At 40.8% G+C, this 23,650-nt stretch overlaps 1 protein-coding gene across 1 annotated transcript; it reads left to right on the top strand.

The window, feature by feature from the left end:
- Nucleotides 1–22,787, top strand: LOC134210494 (importin subunit alpha-6-like). Its single transcript, XM_062686538.1, has 8 exons — nt 1–132; nt 13,481–13,654; nt 13,720–13,935; nt 13,998–14,218; nt 14,282–14,545; nt 14,617–14,956; nt 21,570–21,729; nt 21,795–22,787. The coding sequence occupies exons 2-8, from the start codon at nt 13,481–13,483 to the stop codon at nt 21,977–21,979; spliced, it is 1,560 nt and encodes a 519-aa protein (XP_062542522.1). The 5' UTR covers nt 1–132; the 3' UTR covers nt 21,980–22,787.
- The last annotated feature ends 863 nt before the right edge of the window (nt 22,788–23,650 follow it).

The raw sequence follows: 23,650 nt of genomic DNA, 5'->3' as shown, positions 1-23,650 counted from the left end.
ACAAACGTCAAAGTAGACGGAGCTGTCGTCCTGCTGCAGGCAAAAATCTTTCAAAGGTTTTCTGATGAACGTGAAAGTGTTCTCCAGTGCTGTGAAAAATCGCTAATTTACACCTACGAAGCCGCAAACAAAGTAAGTAATCTGTCCGGAACGGAAGTGCTGGGGTGCTTACCTGCCGTGCGATAGTGTTGCAGTGACTCAGAAAGTGCTGGAAATGTGGTTTTGCGTCGAAAGAAAAAGGTGACTTCTCCCACTACTGCTTCTGCTGCCTGGCTGCGCTCATCAAGATGTGTGTGCGTTAGGGTGTTCCAGAAATTGCATTAAAGGGGAATATGTTTCAATGAATTTATCAACTGCAAAATTAACGATTTTTATTTTTCTCGTACGAGGTTGTTTTTTTTTTTAAATAAATTTGTTTCAAATAATGGTATGTCACTAAAAACTGTTCGTAGAATTTCACCAATCTGAATAGTCATGGGCAACATTTTCAAAATGAAAAGTAAATACATTCTTATTCAAGTATTCTGCATTTCATTTTTATTTCGAATAAAAAGTTAGGCCAGAATTTAAGCTAATGTTATTCATATTCATTGAAATAAATCCTATATATATAAGAATAAGCTATTAATACAAGACCTGTGTAATGGCCCCTTTAAAAATGCTAAATAACGAACAACAAAAATACTCATGATTTGTCATCGATCCTACCTGTAGACGATAGGGACCATTTATTCTGCGATCAATTTCGTCTGCACCAAAACATGATGTAATGGTGTGTGATAACAACAAATATGATGAAATGTTGTTTCTTTGCTTTGAAATTACCATTTTTCGTTCGTTACGAAAAAAAATATCTAAAACAACCAAGGAATGTAAAATAACAACATTGCCAATGACAACGACATTGTCCTATCTTGTAAATGTTGGGACAAACTCAACTCGCAATAAGCGTTTGTCCCAAACTGCAACAGAATAGGACAATGATCTCCTGCCGCGCATTTTGAAAACTAGTCGGTTTTTGATGATGTTTTTGGTTAAATAAATATCAGTTATCAATGTTTAGACATAAACTTAACCATCTGTTCACAAGATTTATGTTTTACTTCTGAAACATACAAGTTATCGCAGTTTGAAAAGTTTACAACAATTTCCTCTCCATGTTTGTTGCAAATAAAACGGAACGCAACATTGTCTTTATCCTCTACAGATGAGGACAAAGAGTTATCGCTATTCTCCTTTGACGCTTGTTTTATGCATTTTTCAGTGACAATTACATTCCTTGAAAATAACTAATCATTATTTCCGCTTATTACTGCTCACGGGCATCAACTGTTTTGTGACTTAATATTTGTACATTTGGATTTTCAAATAATTTAATCGATTTTATATTTCGTTAACTCAATTGTTTCAAAAGCTACAACCGTGATTATCGATTCTGGTGCAAGATACAATCATCCTTTATCACACCAAACCATCAAATTATCGACAAACTAGCGCAATTTGATACAATGATAAAAAGAAAACATCGACGAAGAGAAATCGATCTATACAGTTACGCCCCTATGAAACTAAGCGCGAGAATTGATTATTATAAAACATTATTGCTTTTCAAAAAGTAGGTACACCATGAAGAGTCGCGTGCATGTGTCGCGAGCACGAGAAGTTATTTATTATCATTATGCGCCAGTAACCTTATTTGATCATATTTCATTCTTGATCTAGTAAATAGCTTCAATGGACTAGTGGTCCCAGTCAAATGGAATCTTAATAGTGTCAATCGGATAAATGATTGTGCCTATATTGTTTTACAAAACGACCATAATGAATTACAAAAATTCAGCTTCCATATACCTTTGCGACGACTGCGGTAGGCCGGGCACGTAGCCATAATGTCGGACAGAAACCCTATTAAAATGGTTCTCGACAACGATCCGACGGGCACAAGAAGGCGAGGTGCGTAGCAGGCAAGGTGGAAGATGACTTGCGGACCCTCCGTAGACTGCGTGGTTGGCGACATGTAGCCATGGACCGAGCCAAATGGAGAAGACTCTTATATACCGCACAGGCCACTTCGGCCTTAGTCTGAATAAATAATAATAATAATACATTTGCGACGAACCCGTAATACTCTAAACAGCCAGCGAAAAGGTCGCATTTTGAGACGTTCTGCAAAGATCCCCATAATCGTTTCTCATTTCTGAGTGTGGAACCCAAACATCCACACCTCTGCCACCCCTTGTGTTTCAGGGCTGAGCAATTACCGTGTCAAGTCATGAAGATAAAAAAGGTGCCAGCTGAATCCCTTCTTGGAAGTCCTCCAAAGCGCGGATTGATTGCTTTGAAGAATTGTATGACCTATCAGAGCAGCAGGACACTCGTGACGTAAGCGATAATAATGTTATCCGTAAAGTGAAAAGGCGTGCTGCGGCTGCGAGTCGGACTTTCTACGGCTTGCATAGCCAGCTCAAGCCTCACAGCTTACAAATAGAAGTGATTTGATGACAAAAATACTTTTACTGCTAAATCAAAGCAAACTATTGCCTGATTTTCTCAAAATTGCACGCGGCGAACCCTTCATGAAAGGTACCGCCGCGCTTTCTGCACCCCGTTTACTTGATTCTTATGGGTGAATAGCATTGCGGTGTATCGTTTGGCGCGGCCGTACCTTTCGACAGTCATTCGCCGCGTGAAGTTCTGTGCAAGTACCCATTTGGGAACATTACAAACGCCGCGCAGTGTATCATATTCAGAAAATCTGACAATAGATGTTGGTCACGCGAACGGGAGCGTCAATTGTATTTCCGAACGAATTTCTAAATGATTTTTCGAAGGAACTTCTAAAGGGGTTTCCAAAAACAGGAAATTGCTAAAAGATGTCGTAGAGAAATTTACAAGGGAATCCCCAAATATTCTGAAGGAATTGCCGAAGAAGTTCCCGAACAGATTTTCTTACGAATTTACATTGAAGAACGAACAAATTGAATCGATAAGGAATGTTTATGGAAATCTTCGTACTAATGATCATGGGATTTTGCTCGGCGTTTTACTCCCAACTCTCCTAGTGCGACAAACGCAACCTTTGTTGTTCGTGTCTAGGTTACCTAGAAGGAAATTTTTCTGTCTGATATTCAGCACTATTACAACAATGTATTCCAACTTACGATTCTTCAAATCTTGCTCGCAACTTAACTATTTTCTACCTTGCCTTTCTCGGCTCAATTTCAATTCCCACTGCACAATTAAATGCTTAAATGCTGGGACTGCATTTGTTTACAACCGCTGAACAGGCCTGCAATCCCGAAGCTGTCACTTTCATAGAAGAACTGTCAATTGACGATAAAATCAGCTGTTTTTAAACGTCTCGTGAAAAGGCCTATTGACGGTTGGAAGAGCTTGGCGCCGTCAACAGATACCATGACTGAATTTGTCCCACATCAGCGCCCTGCTCCTACACGCAGAAAAATAGTTTGTTTGCTTAACAAAAAATTGGGTCAAACCCGACAAACATGTTTGTTATCTCAGGGCTTACAAACATTTTTGTTGAATTCAACCCGATTTTTTTGTTCATTCTACAATCGTGATTGCTATCGCTTGCTGTCAAAATGGTAGTGAGTTCAACAATCAATTTAGCTAAGTTAATAAACCTGTTTGTTGATTCAACAATAAGTTTGTTAATTTTGACGTTTATGCCCACTTTTTTCTTTTATTTTTTTTTGTAAATAATAAAATGAAAAAAAAAATCATATTTAATAACATTTCATATTTTTATTAAGATTTTTTTTTGAAAATATTGGTCAAATACACTACTAATTAATTTGCAAATTAATAATTCTGCCTTAAGAATCCTTGAATTTTACCTCTGGAAACTTGCATCAACGATGGTAATCTGTAGCTTCACCTATCACCAGTTGCTAATCTGTTGCTTTTATCCACTAGAACAAAAATATTTTATTTTATTCAGTATTTTCACTTGTTGATAGTTATACTTACTTCTTGTTTACCTCAACTAATTACCGATTTCAAAACAGAAATTAATATAAACAAAATTGTTCAGTAAAATATTTATTCTTTTTTTCACTTGTCTTGAACAATACACTATGAAATTTTCATACACGTTGCAAAAAACTTCCTCACCATCAACAAACTAGTTGGTTAAATCAATTAACAAAATTGTCGATCCCGCAAAACGTGTTTATTCAACCGACAAATATTATTGTTGGCTTAACAAAAATAGTTAGTTGTATTTGACAAACCATTTTATTGATACAACCATACTAAGTTTCTATGCGTGTAAGCCTCCGTAGGGTAATGCACGCCTTCGACAACTCAAGCGAATACAATCAAAATCGCTTAAACAGTACTGTAGATTACGCTGTCCGTTAACGAAGCAGCAATTTAATCGTGTTAGCTATAATCATAAGGATTGACAATCGTTTCTTGTATAAAAGGTACACGCAGCGAATGCAAGACAATCTGCGCAGAAACCCGAAGATATTCTGCAGTTTTGTCAACACTAAACGAAAAGGATCACCGTTTGAGATGTTCCGGGAGTTGCTTTCGGAGGGTCTGTACTCAGTCTGAATAGACTTTTCAACAAACGGTTTCACTGTCATAAATGTACAAGTCTTAGGCACATCTGTGACATATTTTCATCGATGAACACAAATTGAGGAAAAAGTTATAAACAAACAAATGCGGCGGCCATGCAACTTAAGGGCCGGGGTAGGTCGGCCGAGCTTGCTAGTGAAAAGTGGGGCAAGATCACCTCCCTAAACTCCGGTTCTTGTGGTACCTCCGCATACTGCAGATTTCTTTCTTAGCTATCTATTCAGGGTCTTTTCTATAATATTTGCATGCAAGAATATTGATTATTAAAGTTCAAACATCTTATAAAATTGGGTTTATATCTCGCTTAACTTTTAAAAAGGTCCTAAGTAACATTTTTTTCATGATTTAATCTGAATAATGCAATCAACGTATTTCATGTTAATCTGTTGATTGCAATACTTAAATTAAATCATGAAAAAAATGTTACTTAGGACCTTTTGAAAAGTTAAGCGAGATATATTATATATGGGTTTAAAATATGTTTTTTTTTGAAGCGTTTAGTTACTGTATGGGGCAAATTCGCCACCCCTCGGGGTGGTAAACGTAAGTTATCACTGGTCACAACTAATTTGTATGGTTAACTTTATAATTTAAATCCATTGTTTTGAATCAACTCTAATTTAAACCGAAATTATTCTGGTTCTTTTGTATTACCCCAAGCCGACAAATTTTCCAAGTCTCCTTCTATCAATTCTATTTTCTTCAAATCTTGGTGAAGGGTAACTGTACCAGTTTTGACCAGTTTCTCACATAATTCCAAAAATAAAGCAATTTTCGATGGTGTTATTAGCTGTAACAGGAAATATATCTCTTATACTTCTTTTCTGTTGAAACTGATCGATTATTTTTGGAAATTATGCATTTTTCAGGGTTTGCCAAATTAGGCACTAAAGTGGCCAAAATCGTTACACTTACCTTTTTTTTTAACAAAACGACTTTTTAGTTTTTTTTTTTGCCCCTTAGGATTGCTATGAACGGGGTGGGTTTTTGAAAGTTGACAAGTGATTATGCCGGACCAAATGAACACCGAACTGTGGGAATCTGCTAACATAATCCTAACATAAACTTTCAGGAATGTGGTTTGGTCAGTCAAGTCAGTCTCATAGCACAAAGTTTTGTCAAAATGTAAATTTGAGTATGTCAGTATTCTTTATGTGTACGTTAGGCGTTGATTATTTACTGAGTCATTTCTATAATTGTAAGTTTTATAATACAACTTGTAAAAATGTAAAACACAACTTGTCTTCTGTATTTTAGATCTGTTATTGTCACTGTGTTGTTGTCAGTTGTCTGTTAAGTTTCAACATAAAGGTCTTATATAACTTTGTCTTATTACTGTTTTAGTCAGTGTTAGATACAGTATGTATAAAACTACAAAAGAATTGTTTAGCATTGCCTTACAAACCCTTGTCCTTTCTCTATCTATCAATATCTTGTTTCTTCTTTTATTTTTTTTTAACCAGTTCATTTGTTTAGTAGGCTCAGTCGTGTGTGACACTTTGCGAAGCCGCAATTCTCAAGTATGATATTTTTACATGGTATATCATCTTATCTTAACAGTTAGTTGGGAGGGGACATACAGGACATACAGGACGGACGGGGAAGGGATTTGGGTTTAGGTTATTTCAACTGCTCATCCGTTTGAAGTTGAACGTTGAAAACGGTTTTGCGTGGCGTTGTGCTTGATTTTGGTTCGTCAGGAAGCATCTTCCGGATGGCCAGAGCTTCGTGGTACATACAGATAAACAGAATCGGACAAGAAAAAACCCAACTTAATTCACCGATTGGTGATACTGCTTATCTCGCACTCAGCCAAGACACAAACCTTATATAGCGTTCATATGATTCGATGTACCATTTTCTTTACAACTTTCAAACGTAACGGTCGATCGATATTAGATTCAATAGTGATCTACTAGGCTTTGTCCCCTGTCGAATGAAACTTGTTGCGAGAAAATCGGTTGATGATTACTATATGAAAAGTTGTCTAATGTTTTTCTTAGCTTTTGTACACACATACATACACACGAACAGACAGACATTTGCTCAGCTCTTCGAGCTGAGTCGATTGATATATAACACTATGGGTCTCCGAGGCTTCTATAAAAAGCTCGTTTTTGGAGTGAAATGATAGCCTTTCGGTACAACTTTGTTGTACGAGAAAGGCAAAAAACTGAGAAAGAGAAGAATAAAGGCATTAAACTTTGATGTCAGCCAAGCAAAGGAAGGCATAGATGGCCTGCATATATATCACATCGCGATCTCCCAAAACTTATATCCCGGAAGGGTTGTTTACCTCGGGCCACAAGGGTATCCAATAGTTGCTCTCTGGAGGCGTCATTTTCCGAGTAATACCAAACTACGTGATCGATGTCATCGTAACCGGCTCCGTACCTACAGGGGTAACTATCGACCAGGTTTATTCTGTAGAGATGTGTGTTTAGTGAATAGTGATTGGACATAAGTCTCGACATTGTGCGAATGAAGCCTCGACGTAGGTCCTCACCTCCGAACCACGCTCGCGCAGAAACTTTAGGAACTGTGGAAAATATCCAAGTTCATTGTGTGACCAAATCATTTGCCAATTTTGAAGAGTACTCTGACGGACTAATGGGGAAAACTCGTTATTCGAGATTTGTCTATCATAAACTTCACCTTCACCTACCGTGTGGGCGCACACACCTTTGCTAGCGAGTCCGCCTTCTCAGTGCCATAGATTAAGCAATGGGATGGGACCCATACAAAGGTAATTTTGAATGATCTTTCGACCAAAACACGCATCTGCTCTCTTATAGTTGTAAGAAAGTAAAATGCGTGCTTAACAGGTTTCTTCGACCGGAGTGCCTCGATAGAACTAAGGCTATCCGAGAAGATGGAATAATGGTCTACGGGCTGATCGGAAATTATCCCCAATCCCGAAATTAATTGCTGTCAGCTCAGCAACATAAAACGAACTTACGTTGAAAACACCGAAGCCAGTGGATCCGTTAATGCGAGAACCATCAGTGAAATATCTGTTATTGCAATTGACATGTTCATATTTTTCAGAAAAAATGGAAGGGATAGATATTTGTCGAAGATGATCTGGTATGGATGGACAGATCGTATTCAATTGAGGAACTGTCGTTGACGAAGTGAACTCGAGGTGGATTATAACATGGAAGACAGAGATCTGACGATATGTAGTTGAGATAGGTATCTTGAACGATGAACCAGTTCAAGCATATTATCGAAGTTTTCTAATACAAGTATGTTAAATGTTCCACATTTGATCAATATTCTAAGTGAGAGCTCCCAGTAACGGTGCTTTAAAGGAGGGACTCCAGCAAGCACCTCAAGGCTCATGTTATGCGTTGAATGCATACAGCCAAGCGCAATACACAAACAACGATATTGAATTCGTTCCAGTTAAATTAGATGGCATTCAGCTGCTGAGAGGAAGCAGAAAGAGCCATACACTATAACAGAGAGAATAGTCGTTTTATATAGCTTGATGAGGTCTTCGGAGATAGAACGGATAAAATGGATCCTTTTTCGGCATTTCCCCAAGGTATTTAGAAGATAAAGATTGGTTTATGTCATCTTTTTTAGTTTCAGTTGAGCTGGGTACCGCTTCTTAGTAAACACTAGCAATTGAGTTTTTTTTGCGGAAAGAACTCGATTCCTAAATGTCTGGCCCAAACAGTCAGGTTATTTAGGGAATTTTGCAATGGTATTTGCAGGACATTTGTACATGAACCTCTTAGGGAGATCACGGCATCATCTGCAAGTTGTTTGAGCGTGCATTGTCCTTCCAAACAAGTGTCAATATCTTTAATATAGAAATTGTAAAGCAAGGGACTTTGCGACCTTGGGGTAGGCCCATGTAGCTATTTCTGGAAGTTGTCAGAGTGCCGAGAGTAAAGTTCATATGTTTTACTGACAACAAATTGTACAAGAAATTATTCAAAATAACGGGTAATCCACTATTGTGCACATTTTCCAACAGTACTTCTATGGAAACTGAATCAAAGGATTACATTTTTTTTTTTATTTTTCTATCCAATAGTACAGTGAACTTCTTCCTTGGCTACTCTAAACAATTTCTCAAACACAAATTAAAAAAAAAATCATCCTATCTAAATATCTAAATCTAAAATGTTATATTATGTTATATAATATTATTATTTCATTTTATGATCAATATATTTTATATTTTAATCCTACGTTTTATTCTTGGTCGATTTCTGGTTTGCTATGAAGTTTAGACTTATCACCAAAGTTTATGTAAGAAATATTAATTGTTATGGAGAAACATAAATTCAGATTCCTATCATTAGGCTATTTTCTATTCATTTAATTGCATCGACATTACTATTTTGAATTTTCCAACCTGATGCAAATCCTGATAAGCCTAAACAGTTCTCCACTCCCAATTGAAAACATTCTAAAATTTGAATGTCTCTTAAATATAAGAATGATCTATTGTGATTCATGACTTTTCAATTCAAATCTACTTCACTCCGCTACCTCCAGTTGACGAGAAATAGGTTAGTTTCCCGACCCCTTGAAGAGTACTAATGACCCCCAGCGGATCCTCCATGTAAATAGCTATATCTGATAAGTATCCGGGACATACGATCAGGAGCTCAGCCTGCAAAGCACCCGATCCACTGTGAATCGTTAGAGGCGCACTGAAGTGCTCCAAATGTGATATGACACACAGATGAATATTATCTTCAGTGCCGTCAACCCCCGTGACCTTGGGAACAAAACGACTGTTTTTAGATATAAAACCTTAAATTAAGTAATAAAGAAATTATAAAAAAATGACCAACGTCTAACGAATATTTTAAGATTTATTTTGGTTGAAAAATGTGTTACAGGTGACTTACACCTTATTACTTTGTACCAGCATGGCAAAATATACTCTAGCAACGGCAATTCTCACATCATACTACTCAATAGGGTATTCAAGCTACGAGCTGTTTCACGTTATATTGCCAGGGAACCGGGAAAACCGGGAGAACCGGGGAAAAACCGGGAGTTGAAAATCACCGGGAAAATGTCGGGAAATATGCGGGAAATTTGATAACCACCAGGAAAATTTTCAAATCTGCATTTGTCTCTTTGTATCTCAAAAATCATGAGAGAATTGGTAGACTCATTTCATTCTATTCCAAAGTTCACAATTTAACACATTTAAACTTATACGCATTTCTAAAGTAGGTCATGTATTTATAAATTTATAGACCCTATATACCCCATTCAATCAAGGATCAATCCCCAACAAATTTGAGTTTCAGACGAAGTAACTAATTACCACTCCAGGTTACTTATACCCACTCAACTTTGATTGCACCGTTTTTTTATATTAAATCTGATTTGAATTTTCCTTAATTTTTAATTATTGATTCCTTTTAGGTTCTCCAATTTGTTCCAATAAATATATTTTGTAGTCCTCCTCTTTTATTTCAAATATTGCAACATTTCCAAAGCTATTAAAAAAGCTGAAAAAACCTTCGTTTTCAACAATAATCTTGTATTCAACAAAAAAAATCAAATTTGTCTTTCACGATCGTCAGGATGCATCAAAGAGTTGTGACGATGGAAATTTGATTCACAATTGATTATATTGATTTGTGTTGTGACATCATATGAGGTTTAGGTTCGGTAAACAAGTTTTTTTAAATTTCATCCATATTCTTGATTACGGACGAACTATACTTTCAAACGTTAACAAGAATATGGATTTTCGATAAATATAACATTGCACACATGTTCTTAGAAAATTAGGTTTATTATCAAATTGTCGAATGGTTTGAATAAATGGAGTTCAGTGCGAGATTTCTCTTGTTTCGGACTGCAGAACGATGACGCGATCGGTCGAAATATTTGTTCTGCATTGCGCGGCCGGTAATAAAAATCAGTTCAGTGCGAGATTTCTCTTGTTTCGGACTGCAGAACGATGACGCGATCGGCCGAAATATTTGTTCTGCATTGCGCGGCCGGTAATAAAAATCAGTTCAGTGCGAGATTTCTCTTGTTTCGGACTGCAGAACGATGACGCGATCGGCCGAAATATTTGTTCTGCATTGCGCAGTGCGAGATTTCTCTTGTTTCGGACTGCAGAACGATCGCGCGATCGGCCGAAATATTTGTTCTGCATTGCGCGGCCGGTAATAAAAATCAGTTCAGTGCGTGATTTCTCTTGTTTCGGACTGCAGAATGATCGCGCGATCGGCCGAAATATTTGTTCTGCATTGCGCGGCCGGTAATAAGAGTAGCTATCGAACAAGTAAGTGCAGTGCGTGTTTTAGTCGTCGGGAAAGAAATAAAGTATCCATCTTGTGTTCGGTGGCTCATGCGCATGTCGCGCGCGGTCGAAAAAAGCGAGTTCTTCAATAGTTTGCTGTAGCCATCGAACAAGTGAGTACAGAGTGCTGCGCTTCCGTGCGGTCGTCCAAAACGCGAATCTCCTTAGCTTTCATATGCCACCGGGCGTGCATGTTTTTTAACTTTTAACTCGTATTAGTGTCATTTCCTATCCCATAGATCGCATCGCTTACCAAAGTGAATCCAGATAAATTATCCTTTGTAACTAAGACGATATCCTATCCCAAGACAATCGTGGAGATGCAGAGGTATACTCGGTCTCTAGTAGCAACGAGAGTCGGACTAACAATCCTTCCATTCCTATATGACCGTAAGGACGTGGCCGGCGCCGTTATTGACTTAAAATATTTGAGCTCCCGAAACGTGTACATTGAGAATGGGTAGCTAATCCCAAGCCCCATTCATTGTGTTCTCTGTACAATTTCGCAAGTTCAGTCAATCACGGAGTAGCAACTACGAATTGTGCGGTCATAATGCTCATGCTCATGCTCATGCTCATTGTCGAATGGTTTGAATAAATGCGATACAGAGGAGATGTTTTAAAAATTTTCGTAAAAATCGTATTTTTTCTGCACCTTTGCAAGGTCTTGTTTACAATCCCTTCCAGAAATTTCGCAATGAGATATAAGTTTTGGATTAAAATATGTTCACAAGTTGTATAGCAAATTCAGTTTTGAAAGGCCCTGTTTCTGATAGCGTATTGGTGGACTCAAATAAATATAAATTTGAATAATTATTAGAAGTATGCATGACAAGTTTCCCAAAGCAATCAAACAATATCTAAGCTTTGTTGCTTTTTGAAAACGTTTATATAATTCTACTTAAAATACTAAAAATGCTAAAAAAAAAGTTAAATATAATTGTATTTAAAATTTGTTACTGCATTATCTATAATTCAATTATGTATAAAATTTCCAACCATGATAATTTGAAAAAACTTATAACTTAGAACTCATGCACGATTTAAACCAAATTATGTAGATTCGATCGACCGTTTGCATGATTTGTGTTCTTCGTTGCTTAATGCAGGGATTTTACGCGCTTCGCATAGCATATGTGTTAATCTTAAATATGTGAAAAATAAAGTGCTTATTTGTTAGTCTTAAAAGCTGTTTTGTTGAGATTTTTTTCTGACAATTGTTTAAAATGATAACATTTTGCATGAAACACTCAACCGAACTAATAAAGCTAAAAAAATAGTATTATTTAGCCAACAAAAACCACTCTTCTACATTAATTTTGCAGTTGCAGTACATAAAGACTCCTCCAAACACACACGACGAGATAATCGCGACGCGATTCTATCGCTTGGCGACTGTGACTCTGTCGCCATTGGTATGGAAGCCTAAATGGAACATTGCCTGCAGCGACCCAACGATAGAATCGCGGTGACTAAGCTGTCTCCGTCGCGGCGATGAAATCGCTTAGGTCTGGGGAAGCATTAATCGTTTATGTGGAAGTTCTTTTCTATTTTTAATATTTATAAATTCGTGGGATTTCGATTTTTTCTAATAGTTATATATTTTTTTGTATCGGGAAATTTTCCAAAATACCGGGAGAAAACCGGGAAAAAACCGGGAATTTAAAATTCAAAATCCACTGGCCACCCTGTATTGCATAACTTGATGTCAGAGTGAACGCATCACCCCATTCCACTGGGACTAAAGTATATGCATATGGAATGTTGTCCTATATAAAGATATTCTATATCTGGTGATAAAGACAGATAAAAACTTTGGAACTGAAACTAAACCATCTACATTTTTGACGCACCCTAGTTCGCGTGTTGCTGCTGTGGGGTGCAAAAAACAATCACCCAGCAGCAAACAGCACTGTGGAGCATAGACTTTTTACGTGTGCTCGAAGATTCAATCAGCAGCATGCAGTAAGCACATGAAGCAAGAAAACAAGAAAATTAATGTCACTCGTGTGCGCAGTCTGAATGCTAGTGTGTGGCGTCTAATCCCAAGTACTGCTCTATATGGGCTAGTTTTAGAGCAGCTTATAAGGCAGGATGGATGAGGGATCAAATTATTTAGTATTTAGGACATTATCTTTTTGCGTATTTTGCACTTTGGCAATGTATACTTCCCTTTGTTCTAGGTGGACGAATTAGTTACGAATATATAAGTCTGGATACAGTTGCAATGAATCATCTACATAGATGTTCTTTGTCATCGACCAAACCACAATAAATAAAATTTAAGATATGTTTTGTTTCCCTGGACTGGTCTATTACGCTCGTCGAGCCCACTAAAAGTTAAATTCAATTAGGCCTTTTAAGAGACGAACTTGTTTTACGCGTTAGTCCCAAACGCAAAGATAATCATCAATATAAAAGTGACCTTACTATTGTTATGAGCAGTAATGAATCTACAACACCGAATTTATTCCTTCTTGAAAAGCCAAACTCAATACTACTTATCAAATCAATGCTGGTTCGAATCTGTTCGCCACATGGAACTCTTCTAACCGATTGCACTTACCCTTTTTTCAGATGTCGAATAATGCAGCGCATCGACACCGGTATAAGAATGTTGGCCTGGACTCAACAGAGATGCGCCGGCGGCGCGAAGAAGAAGGCATCCAGTTGCGCAAACAAAAGCGCGAAGAGCAACTCATCAAACGGAGGAATGTAAACGAAGATCTGGACCAGGACGCCATTCTAGCAGTAAGTTCGACGAAGGTCGTGTAGGTAGTAGACGTAGATGTTACACGGAAGGTATTTGTTTTTAGGACGAACAACAGACATCGGACGCGCACCCTCTGATCAAACCGGAAACCATCCAAGCATTGTACAGTACCAACGTGGAAGACCAGCTGGCAGCTACACAGAAGTTCCGCAAACTGCTTTCCAAGGAACCGAATCCACCGATCGATCTGGTCATCCAGCATAACATTGTTCCGCGGTTTGTCGAGTTTTTGGCCAGCACATCTAATTCGACATTGCAGGTAACTTTTGTTCTTGGTTTGATAAAAATTTATTCTACAATTTCTATGTATTTGTTGTACAGTTCGAGGCAGCGTGGGCGTTGACTAACATCGCTTCCGGTACGTCAGAGCAAACCAGCGTCGTGATAGGAGCCGGTGCGGTTCCCATCTTCATCAAACTGCTGGAAAGTCCTCACGTTGACGTGCAGGAGCAGGCCGTTTGGGCGCTGGGCAATATCGCTGGTGATTCTCCGGAGTGTAGGAACTTCGTACTAGATGCCGGAGTGCTAGAACCATTGTTGCAGTAAGTGTTTTGCTTTTGATCCGTTAAACAATGATTATTAAATTGTCCCGGGCTTGGTTTCAGTGTTCTGAGCACGTCGACCCGGTTAAATCTGACCCGAAACGCCGTTTGGGCCCTGTCTAACTTATGTCGCGGAAAGAACCCCCCACCAGATTTCTCCAAGGTGGAGAAAGGGCTACCGATATTGGCCCGGCTGATGTTCCATAGCGATGTAGAAGTGCTGGGCGATGCCGTATGGGCTGTGAGCTACCTATCCGATGGACCGAACGATAACATCCAGGCAGTTATCGAGGCCGGCTGCTGTCGGAGGCTGGTCGAACTATTGATGTGAGTTAAATTGGCCGCAATATCCTCCGTTCTTTTCTGTTCTCTTGATAGTTAATCATTTGCATCCGTAGGCACAACAACAACAATGTGGTCTCCGCGGCCCTGCGAGCAGTCGGAAACATCGTCACCGGCAACGACACTCAAACGCAGCTGATTCTGAACTGCAATGCCTTACCGTGTATCCTGCAGCTGCTGACTTCGCCAAAGGAAACCATCCGGAAGGAGGCCTGCTGGACCATCTCGAATATAGCCGCCGGCAATCGGCAACAGATCCAGGCCGTCATCGACGCCAACATCTTCCCGAGCATCATCGATCTACTTTCCAAGGCGGACTTTAAGACGCGAAAAGAGGCTGCCTGGGCGATCACGAATGCCACCAGCGGTGGCACCGTCGATCAGATCAAGTACTTGGTAAGTGCGTTGTTTAGTTGTTGAATTATGTTTAGCTTGACCTAATTTTAGCAGTTGGGTTTATCCAATAGGCAGGGTTTGCTGAAATCGCTCTCATTAGATAATGAACAACGATAAAAGAGAGGCAAAAACTGTTTCGTATTATTACAAGCCATGAAATCAAGTTTATCATTACTTGTATTTATGTAAGTGTAAAAAAAGCATAATCGGGTTGGTTTCCCCCATCGAGAAGTGATGATAAAGCGCTTATTTTGTGTTGGAGACCATATATTTTTCGCATAGTTCTGTAAAACAAGTTGAAATGTATCATCAGAACAAGTGTTCCCGCGTTTGGAGTTTTTTTAAAGAAATTTATCATGGGGTTATGCCTCCCGAATCAGTTCTTTATCATGACAGCTTGCGAAAAAATCTCTCACGGTATGCTACATGTCGTACCTCCCCCCGGTGTCGAGGGTGGTCCACCGGTGAAGGAAACTTCCGCACAGATGGTATCCCGACTACCAGCGGCTATCGCAGGGGACGACTTCGTCTTCGGGTTACAGAGGTGGTCCGACAGCTCCGGTGATAGATAACGTCCACACTAGCGGTGCCCTGGATGCCCGTAGCATTTCATTCTTCTTTCTTCAACAGGTTGGTTGTTCGAGTGCCGAGGTCGGTCCGACGATTCCGATTGGCAAGAGACTTCCGTTTTACCGGGGCCCCGACTACCCGAGGCCCAGCACTGCTTACTGTGCTGGATTCCTCTCCGAATCGACGTTTATTTGCTGATCCCTTCTCCATCTACGCTGCAGCTCTGATAGTACTTGCGTCACTTCACTACAGTTCTGCCTTCTTCGTGACACATTCGCTCTGCGATGTTGTCCGCCCTTAGGGCAGGCATTCCTTTACGTTCTTCGCAAACCTTAGGCATTCGAATACCACGTACTCTGGAGTCTCCTTTACGTTAGTACACTCCGGGCATAATGGCGATGGCGCATGGCCACACCAGTGCACATATTGGCAGAAACAGCCGTGTCCGGACAGGAACTGTGTTAGGTAAAAGTTCACCTTTCCATGCTCCCTATTCAACCACGTCGACACATTGGAGATGAACTGGTGGGTCCACCTTTCATTCTCCACATTGTCCCACTCCTGCTGCTACTTCGTCCAGCCTACCGTCTTGCTCACATTTCTGGTATACCTCTCCATTGGTAGCACTGGATATCCTCTGCTAGGGTTATGCAGATTGGAGGCATTCCGGCGATAACGTAAACTGTCTACGAAATTGTTCTGTACGCACTCACGACTCGGATAGCCATTAGACGAAATACGCTATTCAACTTTTTGAGGATACGTTTCGTCTTGAGCGCAGCTCCCCAGGCTGGAACGATGTTCAGCATGATCCTTGCTAACGCACTGATCATTTAGCCGCCTTTTCACAGGAATAATCGACATGGGTGTTGAAATTCAACCGGTCATCAATCATCACCCCGGATATTTCAGCGTCCGCACCGACGATATGTCGTGCCCTCGAATGGTAATCCGTATCCGCTGAATCACTTTGCAGTTGCTGACTAGCACCACTTCCGTTTTGTGATTAGCCGGCTGTAATTTGGCTCCATTCATCCAGCATTTCCACCTAGCTCTTCTAGTGATTCACCGGTTATCGTTAGGACGATATCATCCGCGAATTCGTAAATCTTCACGCCTTTGGCCAACTTCAACGTTAGCACCCCGTTTTACATCACGTTCACCGCGTTGGGCCTAATATGGACCCTTGTGGAAAGCCCGTCGTAACCCTGATCGACTTCTACCCCGAATTCGTATCGTAAACTAGAATCCGGTTCTGGAAGTGGCTCCTAAGGATCTTACACTGGAAATCGTTGATCCGCACTCCATGCAGCGCTGCGGCGATGGGCTCAAAACGCCTGGCTGGCACTATTAAGGCGTTTTTGACGCCAGATTTTTTGAAGGCAGGCGTTTTTCAAGGCAGATCGACGGTGGATGCAACCAGGACAGTCATTGAAGTTGCAGAGAGGGCGTCCAAGAATAAGAGCGGCATTCGGTTCTGCGCGGTAGTAACATCACGGAAAAGTATATTTCGCTCCTCGCTGACTATTTCAGACCTTGCCCTCTGAATGTATCTCCTAGCTCTGAGACAAGCAACGCGAAGGTTAGCAAGAGATTTGTTCCACCAGTAATTTGGCCGCCGGCTGTTCGTTAGCTCTAATTTCCTGGGCATCGTCGCATCGCAAGCCCTCGCTAGCATTTCCGTCAGCTGGTCTGCGTTAAAGTATGTAGCGCCGGTGTCTGCTCGAAATGTTTCGATAAAAAGATCCTTTTTAATTTTTGCCTACGAGTCCTAATATCTCGTCGTACCATCGGCATTCGTGTTCCAACACTATACCGGATCGCCTGGTGATCGTTATCTGTGTTCTCAAAATCATACGTAATTGCAGTTGAAGTGAAATAGAATTCCAGAAAGTCATACAGCAATGCAGGTCCCGGGATTCAGAAGACCTCATCTTCCCACTCAGACGCAGTACAAAGACGGCTGTTGGTCGCTGGCAGAAGGAGCTCGGCTACGTTGATGAGAGACATCGTGGCTTCCCCAGAGCTAACGGAAAAATTGAGTTTCGCTGTCCGATTTGTAGTTTTGAAGTGAGACTGAGAGCGGGAGACGAATCAGAGAGTAGAATGCTCCCTTATGCTCAATACATGCCTATGGATGGCGTTCGGGAGCCTCCATCTCTCAGCTCGAATGCAGGATCGGAACGGCTGCTGGTCGCTGGTGCAAATGAGTCGGCTACGATGAGTGGAATAGGAACTTCTCCAAGCCTAGGGCTATCGGTAAATGCGCATCTCGGTGGAGAACTAAAAGAGAAAATTCCTGACCTGGCTCGAAGGTTAGGTTAGCATATTGGTTCCGATGTGAAGGTCACAGTGTAAGGAAGATCGTAATAGTGAACGGGTTCAAAAGCGACTCCACATTTTTTGAGTTCGTATTCAAACTTCCAAAACAGTGTCTCCAACTTTGTAAAACTCATGCCAGTGATGTCATATTTAACAAGCGATACCACCTTGATTAGGTCTTCGCAATGAATGCAGCTCCTTACCAAATTGACCAGATTGACTCCGGTGTGACATTCGGGTGAGTGCGAAAGAGACACATCTCGGTGGCTTTATTGAACGGTGATGACTGGTTTGTTAGACGGCGGATCATCCATACAAAGTTGTTTCAGTGTTGGTTGGTGGGGCGTCCTCCGTCCTCCTAAAACCGGCAATTGTTTGGGGGTCTGTAGCACGATTCATTTTGACGAACTAGATCTGTATCTGTGAATCGTTCGCGCAAAGTTATCCGAATTCGGAAACATTTTTTTAACTTTATTAATGTGTTTTTGCCTCTCTCGGACACAAGAGACAAAAGAGGTATACACGACTCTCCAATTGAGAATGTGTGCTATCAACAAAAACATTTTTGTATTTTATTTTTGACTTCATTACGTTCATATTTGTTTTAGTACGCCCAACATAATCGTCGCCTGTACATAACATATTGCAACAAGTGAAAGTTGACTGTATTTGTAGTCATTGATTACGAAAAATATCGATCGTCTGAACGTGAGGGATTTCCGAAAGCGTAAATGGAGGTGGCTCGTCGTGGTTGACGAAAGAAGACATCCCAGCAGAAGCAGACCAAGGGACTCTTGGGAATAGAACCTCAAAAAAGAAATAAAAGAAGTCGATAGGAAAGATTTGAGCCAGCCTAGGGCTGAACATCTCTTGATTAAAAAGAAAAAAAGGACGATATGAATCGGATCTGTGCTCAGATAAAGACTGAAACGATCAGCAGCTCAGGTTGGAGGCTTATGTGGATTTATTACGTTGACTCTATGGGAGTTCTTAGGATCCATAAGTCAGTAGGAGATCGACCTCTTACATTGGTCCCAATTCTAGGGACCAAGTCCAAAACCTTGAGTTACAAAGGCTGTTAACGTGCAAGACTATCGTTGATTTATTTGTTCGGCTTGTAAACTGCCATCCGTGACGATACGAAAGGCTTTTAAGCTTTCGGGTTTCTGGCGAATTTCATCACGCATACATCACTGCTGGAGTCTGACATGCAAAGATGAAATACAACCGATTCTTTTTTTACACGGATTTACACGGCCGTGTACATACAAAATTTTTTCAAAGTTGCTCCATTTTGTATGATTCGTCGAGAAATCATAAAACTTTTTTTACACGGATTTTCGAATTTTTAACTGAAAACTTTTTTTTACACGGAACGCATTCCCCGTGTAAAAAAAGAAGAAACAAAATTTAATAAGATAGATGTGACAAAATGCCCAGCATCGCTTTTTAAAAACATATATGGACGGGAACGTCTCAATAATGAGAGAAAAAAAGAAATCCTAGAATAATAAATGGGCCTTCTTTTTATTCTCTATAATTATAGAGACGTTCCTCCAGTATAGAAGCAATATGGGCGAAGTGCGTTGTAGATAAACATCAAGAAACTGCTGCCACTTTAACCACCATGGCAAAAGTGGATGTCCCAAACAGATCTGCGAGCATTTTGTTCTAGATTCCACGTCCGTGACGTTGTTCCTCGTGGCCATGCAGTCGATCTTCCGTGTCCTGCCAGACGGAATTCAAATTCTTCTGAACGCGGACGACATCCTTCTCGTAGTACGAAGGTCAAAGGGGGAAGATTTCCATCGGAAACTGAATGCGGCAGTCAAGGCAGTGGACAGGGTTTGAATCCAAACGAGAATGATTCGAGGAGATTTTTGCTTCTCTTTTATCGTTGTTCGTTATCTATTGAGAGCGATTTCTGCAAACCCTGGCAGTGGATAAGTGGACGAAGAGTGTTGACTTTTGGATTCACAATATCAGCGACGAAATCGCAAACATTCTATTGTAGTCCAAATGCACGCCGTGAGCCGACACAGAGCGTCACCATAGAGCCACCCTCCATCCCGAAGCCCAACCTTCTGAGGATTCTAGGTGTCACTCTCGACCGAACACTTACGTTCAAACCGCAGTAGCCAAGAAAGCTTGCAAATCGTGACTAAGGATTCTGCAGATGATCGGAGCGAAACTCCCGCGTGGCAATCGCACGAGTCTTCTGCAGGTGGGCTCGACTTAGTCACCGCTAAGCTGACATATGGAATAGGATTAGTTAGCCGAGAAGGTCCGGAAACACCGCAAAGTCTCGCTCCCGCATACAACACAATGGTCCGCTACGCTTCCGGAGCGTTCGTAACTAGCCCGATTAATCGGTCATGGCTGAAGCTGGCAATCTACCATTCGAACTATTAGCAGTTCAGTCTACCGCAGGGATGGCCATTCGGATGTTAGCTAAAAGTCGACACAACAGCATCCTTCCGCTGGTTCATCGAGCTTCCGAAGTAACGGGTACAGCGCTTCCCGCTATCTGCAAGCTTATAAGGCAAAGCAATCGTGTTTGGCACGCATGTAAACCGTCGATAGTATGGGATGTAAAGAACAGTGTCCGAGCCGGCGACCCACCAGACAGAGTTCGTCCTGTCTAACAGCTACTTTCGACCAAATTTCACAGGTCCACAGTAATTTACACAGATGGCTCCAAGCATGATGGCAAGGTAGGGTCCGCCTTTTACTTCCATGGCCTAGTCTGAAAGTTTATTCTCCCGAAAGAATGCAGAGTCTTCTCGGCGGAGGCCATCAAGAAGGCGGTAACTATGCGATATATCAATGACGACATGATGATATTAACGGACTCTGCAAGCTGCTTGTTGGCATTAGAATCGGTAGCAACTAAACAAATCTGTCTGTTTCTGCTGGATCCTCGGGCATACTGGTTTGAACGGAAATACTGTGGCGCATCCCTGGCGAAGATGCGTTACGAATGGTGAAACAGGCGATACGACTCCGGTGGTATGAGTCTAGAGACGCTAAGCTAAGGGAGATAAAATATGATACGAATTGGTGGGCAGACCAGGGCAGCGTCGCTGACCAGCGTGCCCTAACACGGTTGAGGATTGGCCACACGCGGCTGACTCACACTGAAAAAGCTGAAAAAGGATCCTCCGTCCACCTGCGGTTGCTGTGGAACCGTAAACGACGTGCGACACCTTATTTTGCATTGCCGGAAGTATGAGAAAGAACGACAGGAGAACGACATCAGCACTTCTAGTCTGAGAGATGCCCTGAGAGATGATGAAGGAAGAACAAAGAAACTGGTGGTGTTTTTACACCAAACGCGATTATACGAGCAACTCTGAATGGTGGGAGGTCTTAAAACGGTATTAGCAAAATTATCTCATCGGCAGAGCTATACGAAGTTATTCGCCAGTTCCAACGAAAAAAAATACCGATAGCACACGGACCTGATGTTCACCTCTCCCGAACATTAGACGGGGGTAGATTGGCAACTAGCACTCGACTATGGTAGGGAGATTTAAGATTTCCATGAAACGGGGGTCGTACGTGCATTCCAATGATAGGGAAGGAAGAATTTATGCACTTCATTCAATTGTTAGTTACTTTTTAGGCACCGTTTGAATATGTACTGGGTATCAAAGTCATAAAACGTGCGTAAGTTGCTAAAGAAGAACGTGACTAATTACGAATATTTTTTTCTCTACAGGCTCAAGCTGGCTGCGTACCTCCCATGTGCGAGCTGCTCACCGTGATGGACCCGAAGATTGTGACCGTCGCCCTGAACGGACTGGAAAACATACTCAAGGCTGGCAACCAACACAAGGTTAAACCAAATCCGTACGCTGTACTGATTGAGGAATGCTACGGTAAGTTGCTAATCGTCATATGTTGTCCATCAGTTAATCGCAATCTCCTCTTTCCGCACCACTAGGTCTGGACAAAATCGAATTCTTGCAGTCGCATCAAAACACCGAGATCTACGAGAAAACCTTCAACATCATCCGGACGTACTTCAGCAATGACGAGGAGGACGTGGCCGTCGCCCCGTCCACCGAGAACAACCAGTTCCAATTTAACGCCGATCAATCTGTGCCAATGGACGGCTTCCAGTTCTAGGAAGCATCACACATCTCTACTACGTTTAGCTTTACAGTTTTGAGTATGCAAAATCAACCCGATCCTCATTGTTTCACCTTACTTCCTATACTCTTCGGCGTTCGAGCGGTTTCGTTGGATGCGACAATTCTAGAACCAAATCATTAATAAGTTGTAAGTAGCCGACTCACATGATGACGATTAACCAGCAAAATGGTCTTGATGGCGGCATCCAAGCAGAACAGATATCGGCAGGACTTTCGTGTTTGAAAATATGTTTGTAAAAGAAGGACGACCACCGGGACTCTTCATAGTCGCGACATTTATTGATGCAATCGAACTTCATAATACACAAGTTTCGTAAGAATTTCATAAATTGTGTAGAAATAGTTTACAGCCATGATGAGAATCTATAACGATGGCCTTTTTCCTACTGACCACCTGTTTGTGAAAACGCTTCCATTGGAAGACATAATGATGTGTAAAAACTTATCTATAGCAAGACAGCAGAACATAAAATCAATATAAATATTTGGAATACCAAAAATATAAATACAGGCATTTTCCCTCGTCCAGGTCAGTGTGGTTTGGAACCTTGATCGGAACATCTCAGTGTTGGAAGCAGGTAGCAGTGGAAGCCATCCTGCTTGTGAGTGTGAGGAAGAAAACTACAACCACACATCAGAAAAAAAAAAAAATAAACAACAATATGATCTTTGACTAACAAAACAAATAAAAATGTGATTAGTGTTTGATAGTGGGGCACGATTTGATAAAAGAAAACCGTAATAAAAATGTGCATAACACAGACAAGTAACCAGAAGGAAAACTTTTATTTTTCTTCCATACCCGAAAATATATCTCTCCCTGCTGATCTAATCATCCGCATCTCTGTATGAGGTAATGCGTTTCTAAAGCAATGATGATTGCCTTCTATCACAAAATCGCCTCTCGTAAGAATAAAAATCTAAAATTCTCGTCTTTTTAATGTGTACCTACAGAATAGCACAATGGTTACTGTGGGTTGCAGCCTGAGAGATTGAGAATCTCTGGATGGGAAACTATGTGTTAAATGCTTTTTATAAAGGTTCAACTACAGCCGCTCACGACACAATTGTTTAGACTTTTTTTTTTGGATTGGCCGACCAACGGTGTTCATTCACACAAAGACTTCTACCAACATCAACAACTTATCGTAACCTTATGTAACGTGGTTTTTATCATCTCAATGTTACCTACAAAAGTGCAGCAAAGAATGGTCCGTGGGTCAGTTTTGTGATCGAACACCTTTTTCCTTCACTTTGAGCTGGTCGTTGGAGTTAGCTAAGCGTTTCGGGAAGCGGAAAAGCTTCCTTATGGCGATTGAATTGTGTTGTCTTTCATTTGGTTTATTCAACAACTTTACTTATTTCGTATAAATGTTATCGTTTCAGAATGGCAACCGGAAGCTGCTTACTGCATTGGCAAACTCATTTCATTTCTTTTCATTTATTTTAAAATCAAATAAGTACATTGCTCAGTTACTAACTGTTTCTTTCAAATTCATTCGCCTAGCAAGGTGCATGTGCCTTTGATGCAGATCTAACCATCTGTAACATCAGTTCCTGGAGTATGCTACCGAGGAATGAAGATGCATTGGCCTTCGCCCTGTGGAAGATAGGACCGATAGCTGTCAGCCTGAATGCGGCACCT

This window comes from Armigeres subalbatus, chromosome 2 (genome assembly GCF_024139115.2).
Source record: "Armigeres subalbatus isolate Guangzhou_Male chromosome 2, GZ_Asu_2, whole genome shotgun sequence".
Lineage (NCBI taxonomy): Eukaryota > Metazoa > Arthropoda > Insecta > Diptera > Culicidae > Armigeres > Armigeres subalbatus.
Note: the sequence above shows the minus strand (reverse complement) of the source record. Positions and strands in the feature narration are given on the sequence as shown.